General features: G+C 40.5%; 2 protein-coding genes across 2 annotated transcripts; one reads left to right on the top strand and one right to left on the bottom strand.

Annotated features, from left to right (window-relative positions):
* Positions 1–303: 303 nt before the first annotated feature.
* LOC125200978 (transcription factor MYB44-like) lies at positions 304–1,666 on the top strand. Its single transcript, XM_048098830.1, has one exon. The coding sequence runs from the start codon at positions 452–454 to the stop codon at positions 1,349–1,351; it is 900 nt and encodes a 299-aa protein (XP_047954787.1). The 5' UTR covers positions 304–451; the 3' UTR covers positions 1,352–1,666.
* A 1,353-nt stretch (positions 1,667–3,019) lies between these two features.
* On the bottom strand, positions 3,020–5,794 carry LOC125200976 (protein NRT1/ PTR FAMILY 8.2-like). Its single transcript, XM_048098828.1, has 5 exons — positions 5,668–5,794; positions 5,489–5,597; positions 5,008–5,225; positions 4,164–4,726; positions 3,020–4,058 (listed from the first exon to the last, which is right to left on the bottom strand). Exons 1-5 carry the CDS (start codon positions 5,722–5,724, stop codon positions 3,173–3,175), a joined length of 1,833 nt encoding a protein of 610 aa, XP_047954785.1. The 5' UTR covers positions 5,725–5,794; the 3' UTR covers positions 3,020–3,172.
* Positions 5,795–7,786: the final 1,992 nt, after the last annotated feature.

The raw sequence follows: 7,786 nt of genomic DNA, 5'->3' as shown, positions 1-7,786 counted from the left end.
TTAGATTCAAATTAAAATGAAAAGTTTATTTTTTGTGAATAAATTTAGTAATATAATTTTTCGTCCGCCATATCACTTATAATTTCATCAAAATGGAAATTTAACCATTTTAGCTTTCAAACTGAAAAATACTTCTACTCCAAAATTTATGTAAATGCGACGCGTGTCACATGCCAGCTGTACACTAGTAACTGCCCTTTCAGCTGGTAACCGTCACCGGCCCACCCGGTAATCCCCATCACCCCTACCGCCGCCCTCCTATATATATATACCCCTTCTCCTCCGCCCTCCTCTCACTGCTAAAGGCGACTGAGGCTCCTCCGCCTCTTCAAACCCACACATAAACCCTCAATTCCATATCCAAACCCTCACAATTTCACTAATTTAGGCGATTTCACTTTTCCAAAATCAAATCCCTAAAATCTAGGGTTTTCAATTTCAATTTCGAGCTATGGCGGCGAGAAGCGAATCGGATCGGATAAAGGGCCCGTGGAGCCCGGAGGACGACGAGCTGCTCCAGAAGCTGGTGGAGAAGCACGGCCCGCGGAACTGGACGCTGATCAGCAAGTCGATCCCCGGCCGATCGGGGAAATCGTGCCGGCTGCGGTGGTGCAACCAGCTCTCGCCGCAGGTGGAGCACCGCGCCTTCACGCCGGAGGAGGACGAGACGATCGTGCGCGCCCACGCGCGGTTCGGCAACAAGTGGGCCACCATAGCCCGGCTCCTCTCGGGCCGGACCGACAACGCCATCAAAAACCACTGGAACTCGACGCTCAAGCGCAAGTGCGTCTCCATGTCGGAGGAGTTCAACGACTTCGACCCCGAGGCGCGGCCGCCGCTCAAGCGATCGGCCAGCCTCGGGCCGGGCTCGAACCCTTCCGCTTCGGGCTTCTTTTTCAACCCGGGCAGCCCGGACGGGTCGGATGTCAGCGATTCGGGTAATTTTATGTGTCGGGCTGTTGCCCGACCCGACCCGGTCACTTCGCTTAGCCTCTCGCTACCCGGATCCGACCCGAGCCCGAGCCCTAGCCCTGATTTGAGATCGGTTTCGGAAATTGACCCCCAAATTGTGGCGGCTCCTTCGATTAAACCGGTTCCGGTGGCTAATCTGCCGCCGCCGCCTCCTCCGCCGCCACTGGTGCCGGCGGCGTTTATGCAGAATCACCAATTTGCCCCCGCTGCGGCGGAGAAGCAGTTTTTCAGCGCAGAGTTTTTGGCGGTGATGCAGGAGATGGTGAGGAAGGAGGTGCGGAATTATATGGCGGGAGCGGAGGAGAAGGGATTGTGTATGCAGAGCGAGGCGATTAGGAATGCGGTGGTGAAGCGGATGGGGATTAGCAAGATTGATTGATTGATTGAATCGGCGGAGGTTGAAGAAGATTTTGGGGATTCAGTGAAGGGGGAAATGATAAAAAAACAAAACTTTTTTTTTTGGGAGAGGAAATGTTTTGGTTTAATTTGAAGATTAGTAAGATTGATTTCAATCTTTGGTTAGAGAGGGGGAGAAATAACTTTGGGGTTGTACAGTAGAGAAAAGGGAGGTGGAAAAAATGGTGGTGAACTGGTGATCAAGAAATTCAGTGAGTTGATTTTCGATGTGAGGAATTGGGGAAAAGAAAGTTTTAATCTCGTTAAATTCAATATTTACATTTTCTCTGCTGTTCAATTGGTCTTTTGTTTAAAGATTTTTGAACTTAAAAGCAATGCCTTAATTGAGCACTTTTTATTTTCTGAATTTTTTTGATGGAAATATTTTGATTTTGAATTTAAAGATTCTGTCTTTGCGTTTTGGAAATGAGTTTTTAAGTACACTTAATTCTGATTTTATAACTTCGAAGAAAAAATGTTTTAATTGGTGGTAATGATGCATTGGACTTCCTTTTCCAAAAACTTACTTTTACTACTAGCATTTTGGGAAGTAATTTTGAATTATCTGATCATCATTAGAATAATCCTTTTAAGCAATGTACTAAATAAGATAAAAATAATTATTTCATCTAAATAACGGAAATCATTAATTGATAGTCTTATAATCTAATTTATGGAGTTTCGGTTTTTATTGTGATGTGATTTTTTTATTTATGTTTTTATAAAAAAGTTTGGCCTAGCAGTTGCATCATTGAACTTTGGTTAACGACTTTTCAACCGTTAGTTTTTGAGCAAATCATCCGTTAATCGTTACACTTTCAATCATATTAGCTTTGGATCTAATACTAGAAAATTAAGATTAGATTTGAATACCATATTCGTGTCGAGTATGACCTTAAACATTTTCAAATGGAAACCAATATTTTACTAAAGTCAACACCAATTTAGTAACATTTGACTTATCTTATTTAAGGTTGATTACATGTTTATCAATTCAAGTTCCAATTTGAAAAGAGGAAAGTAATAGTACTACTAATAGTAGTTGTGTTGGGCTTTGCTTGAGTTGGGTTGGTAGGCTTATATGGGCTGAAGGTTCTAACCAATATGGATTGGTGTGTGTTTGTTACGGTTGAAATTTTATATTTATTTTCATAATAATTTATCCTTAACTTTTTTTTTTTTTTAATTTTATTTTAAATTAAAATAGGTAGCTCTCGGTTCCAAATATTGAAAATAGAATCAGATCACCCAAACAATAATGTCGATTCTAATTCAACCCATATATAAAGATTTCAACTCTAAAATCGAAACTGTCGGTCTAATTTCCAATTCAAATTTGCGATCAGACTTAGCATGAATATGTTGTTTTTTTTTTTGGTAATGGAAGCGGGTAACGCCCGAACGAGACTACATACTACTATCATAAGAAATTCATAACCTAACATGTAATAACCAAAGCAAGACGTGTAGGCGGCTGTTCAAAAACATGCACTCCTCTCTCGAAGTTGTATGCATGGTGTGATAAGAACTCTATAGCAAAATTTCCTTCTCGATGCACATGTCTCACTAACGTTGTATCAAACTCTACCAATAGTGTGGAGTGTGTGTTTGAGATATGCTTGGTTTTATAATTATTTGAAATATCAAACATTTAATTTAGCTCTATATTCAAATTGGTGAATTGAGATGATTTGGAATCGAAATTTAATGATATTGATTTAAGAAGTTGAGATTTTACATCAAAGAATTCAAGAAACATGAAAACAAATATACCAAACTAAAAAAAATAAAATACACACTTCATTCATATAACCACACTCCGAAACTCATCCTTACCATCACCACCACCACCACTCCGTGTCTCCGCGGCCAACTCCACCGCCGCGGACTCATCCCTCACGCTGCCCCGGCCCCCGCCCCGCCCCTTATACCGCCACGCCACCCACACATACACACAAAAATTCACCGCATTAATCCCCGCCAAAATCCAATAAAAATACTCAAGCCTACTCTTATTCAAATCATTCCTCAGCCACCCCTCCTCTGCTCCGCCCGTAGCCCCCGCTATCGCCTTCACAATCGCAGTGCTCAGCCAGCTCCCGATCCCGATCTCGCTCAGGAACATCGCACTGCTGATGCTCCTCGTCCCGTCCGTCGCCTCGTCGTAGAAAAACTCGAGCTGCCCCACGTACGTGAAAACCTCCGCCAATCCTATTAGAAAAAACTGGGGGAAAAGCCAGGAGATGCTGATCTTCTGGCTTGGGGCCATCCCCCTCCTCTTCGCCTCGACCAGTGCGGCTGAGGCCATCGCCAGGATCGAGACGAAGAGGCCGGCCCCCATCCGCTGCAGGGACGTCAGGCCCCTGGGGTGACCTGTCCTGCAGCGGAGGTAGGGGACCGCGAGCTTCTCGTAGAGAGGGACGACGAGGAGGGCGTTGAGGACCGCGAAGACGGGGCTCGAGCTCGCCGGGATCGTGAGGGAGCCGAGTTTTCGGTCGGTGGTGCCGGCCTGGATGATGAAGTAGGTGGAGAGCTGAGCGAAGGAGATTGCTAGGGCGATGGTGGAAGCCCAAATTGGGAGGATTCGGACGAAGGATTTGAATTCTTCGACTTGGGTTACCGTGCAGATTTTCCAACGGTTTGTTTCATCCAAATCTTGATCTGTTATGATCGCGGCTTTGTCCAAAAATCTGTTACAAATAGTACTGACGTGTCATACTAGTTTGAATTTAAAAAATATAACGAAAGTGGATGGAAAAAGTTAGTGAAATACTGATGCGACTGAATAAACTTACTTATATTGTTTGGTGTGACAAAGCTTTCTTGCACCAAAAATGTCAGATTCCTTAGTATTAACCTCATAAAGGTCATTTGCATCTGTCACCGCCCCAACCCCTCTGACGTTGTTTTTGACCGCAACCACTAGAACCTGAACGAATCTAGTAAAAGCGCTGCCCATGGGCTTCTGGTGGCGGTACCTCATGAAACCCGCGGCCAAGATGACCACGGAGGTGATCATGGCCGCGGTGGGGACTCCGAAGCCCCAGGCCCAGTCGAACTCGTCTTGGATGTAGACCATGAGCGTGATCCCGAGGAGGGCTCCCATGTTGATGGCGAAGAAGAACCAGTTGAAGAAGGCGTACTTCTTCTGGGCTTCGCTTGGGTCGGATTCGTCGAATTGGTCAGCTCCGAACGAGGAAACGCACGGCTTGATGCCCCCGGTGCCTAGGGCGATGAGGGCCAGAGCGCAATAGAGGAACAATTTTTGGTTAGTTGTTGATGGAACGCAGGGGCGCCGGGTGCACTGAGGCGGCCTCATAGTGTCTATGGTTGCTGAGAGGGTTAAGAGCACCATTCCCTAGTGAAATGAACCAATTCAGTAATTTTCAATTTGACCGACTATAAGAGTCTGTTAGATAAAATTACTATTCTAAATAAAGACCAAACTGTTCCACTTAAATTCCAGACTCCTAGACAGAATTTATCAATACGATGTATTTATCACAATACTTATAAAATTTGTACCAACTAAAGTCAACAAAGTTGTCTACTAATCAACATATTCATGAATCTCTCGTCGATTTAAGAAATCAAGATAAGAGGATCGAAGAAACCTGGATGAATAGATACAATTCTCACCAATGCATAGATGACGGAGAAGATGATGATGGTCCTGAAACGGCCTAAATAGGCGTCCGCAAGAAAAGCTCCAAAGAGTGTAAGAACATAGGCAGCCCCGATCCAATCAGTGACATGAGTTGCTGCATCTGGGAATGGCTGATGCATCTCTCTCACTAGATATCCCACCATGTTTACAGCAACAGCAAAGAATGCTAACCTCTCTGCAACCTCATTCACTACCATGAAAAATAAAACACAATTATTTTTCATTAACTTCTCATTTACATACTACATGATGAATTGATGATACTGATTTTTGTTACAAATCAAACATAATTATTCGTCTTAAAAGACTAGTCAACATTAAAAACTTGGACTCGTTGGTCATTGCCACGTTGTTCACAACTGACTTCTTTTACTTAGCCACCACTCTGAGTTGACTTCCAAACGATTTCGTTGCCAATGGTCAGATTATATTAAAACGAGAAAACAAATTAACCTATGATGAAAGGGGAGGCCTTCCATCCTCCTGTGGTTTGTTTGCTTGCAATCCTCCCTTTATAGTCCACACAGCCATTTGTGACCAACGTCGAATCCGTTGCTTCTTCCTAAAAAATTTCATATATTTAGGAACATATATACAAACAGAATCAATGTAAGAAAATTGTTGATCATCACCTTCATGTTTGTTTCTGAGATCACACGGATCGATCGTTGTCTTGCTTGTACTTCCATGGCTCAGCTTAGTGTGTGATGTATGTGTGGACTTTGTTTGATCTTTTATAACTTAAGTTTTTGGGAATTTGTAATTAATAAAAGCTTGTGACTAGTATGTATGCTTAGACGGCAACATATAGTTTAATAAAATGTGAAAAGGAATATTTTGGATGTTAATGATGAGGTGCTTGCTTCATAAAATGGGAAAAGGAATATTTTGGATGTTGATGAGGTGCTTGCTTCAATCCATTTGTTTGTTGCTTATGCAGTCAAACTGCCGTCCTGGCATTCCTGGTGATCTGATCATGCATGGATTGGATGAGATTGTATGCTTTAGGTTCAAGGATGCAATAGGTTTAACTATTCAAGAAGCTGATTTTTCCAGATGTATAATAGAGTGTAATTTATTATCTATAACCTATAATAGTATATGTTGATATTTTATAATGTTCGGTTCAACCTTCGAGCATGGGCAAATTGTGAGATACCATGCTCTGTCACCTCGGACGGGAGGACGGTACATTCGGCTCGAGAACGGACATTCTTCTAGTACCATGTTAGACATATTACCTATGCCATGTTACCTAGAGGCTTCCGGCGCATTCAACTTGAGCATAAACGTACTCTGATATCATGTTAAATCCGATCAAACATGCACCATTAGCTCTAACGACATATTTGGATCGAGCATCGATATACTCTGATATCGTATTAGATTAGATCACCCGTGCATTATCACTTTAAATGGCACATTTGGCTCAAGCATAGGAATACTTTGGTACCTTGTTTGATTCAACTTTGACTCGAGTTAGGGCATGCTCTAATATCATGATAGATTTAAAGTAAGAGAGCTTGGTGGTGTGTGACTGATATATGAAGATGAGACCAACCAAACTTTAGTAACATATGAACGCAAGAAAGCAGAAGCAAATGAAAAATACACCTCCTTAAATTAATTATACACTAACTTCATTCATTAGATGGGATTCATCTCATAGGATCTCCAAAATCAATAGTGATTGGAATAGTGATTTACTTAATAGTTGTACTACTATTTAAGTTTATCTCTTTTTTATACAGAACACTCAAATGTGAATATAACAATATCTATCTCGACGAAATTGTAAAATCTAAATGATAGTTATTGAATTATATATTTAAATCAATATTGTCCTAATTGGGACATCAAATACAAATTTACATGTATGGAAATTTTCGATTTGGCCAATCTGTTCATGTTCATGAGCATGTGTTGGATGCTTTTTTATTGTTCAGGAATGGTCGATTTCATGCTAAGTTAATACAACCTGGATTCATAGTGAATATCTTTAATTTATGTGAACAATCATTTGCTTGTAATTATAATCCAAATGCATTCACAATTTCAGATCATATATTTTACAAATACATATAGCTGGATCTTTATGGCTACATCATTAATGCTGAAATGTATAGCCAATATACAAAATCCATTAAATTAATTAGCTAGCTTATACTTTAAGAAAAAAAATAAAGAAAATGGATTTGAATCAATGCATAAATTTCTAATAACAATAGCTTAATTATTGCACAAGCCAATGGACGCATGTACTTGTGCAAAGGAACACAAACGTATTCTTTTTAAAGAATTCAAAATTTAGTTTGTAAATAGAAAGAACAAGTATTGTAAAAGTGAAAAAGTTAGGGAGCTGAATAAGAAAAATAGAAGAGACAAAAAGACAAGAAACATGGAGCCAGACAAAAGAGAAAAAGCCACCATTAACTCTTTCCATTTTCTTCTCATTTATCCACATTTTAAGTACTCTTGTCTTGGCCATTAAATTATTTTGTAAGTCGTGTTATGGAGTAACAAAAAAGTGGTAGAAAAAATTAATCTAATCAAATGAAAAACAAGTGAAAGTGTGTGAAAAAATTGAACTTGTAAATTTAGGGAAGAAAAACAACATAAAGAAGAAAATTTGCTAATGAATTCAATGTGTAGAAGTAATTAAACAAGAACATGATAAAAATAGATGATGTTACCTACATTAGCATCTTCTATGTGCATTGCTTTCATTAATTTCATATTAGCATTATTTAT

This window comes from Salvia hispanica, chromosome 1 (genome assembly GCF_023119035.1).
Source record: "Salvia hispanica cultivar TCC Black 2014 chromosome 1, UniMelb_Shisp_WGS_1.0, whole genome shotgun sequence".
NCBI classification, from domain to species: domain Eukaryota; kingdom Viridiplantae; phylum Streptophyta; class Magnoliopsida; order Lamiales; family Lamiaceae; genus Salvia; species Salvia hispanica.
This window is presented reverse-complemented; position numbering and strand designations above follow the sequence as displayed.

Bases quoted from the DNA above. Each gene is read 5' to 3' on its own strand.
- LOC125200976 (XM_048098828.1), bottom strand. From the start codon at position 5,724: ATGGAAGTACAAGCAAGACAACGATCGATCCGTGTGATCTCAGAAACA. The intron at 4,727-5,007 runs GTGAGAATTGTA...TCATTTCACTAG, and splicing joins TCTCCGTCATCTATGCATTG to GGAATGGTGCTCTTAACCCT. The intron at 4,059-4,163 runs GTAAGTTTATTC...TATTTGTAACAG, and splicing joins TGTCACACCAAACAATATAA to ATTTTTGGACAAAGCCGCGA.
- LOC125200978 (XM_048098830.1), top strand. From the start codon at position 452: ATGGCGGCGAGAAGCGAATCGGATCGGATAAAGGGCCCGTGGAGCCCG.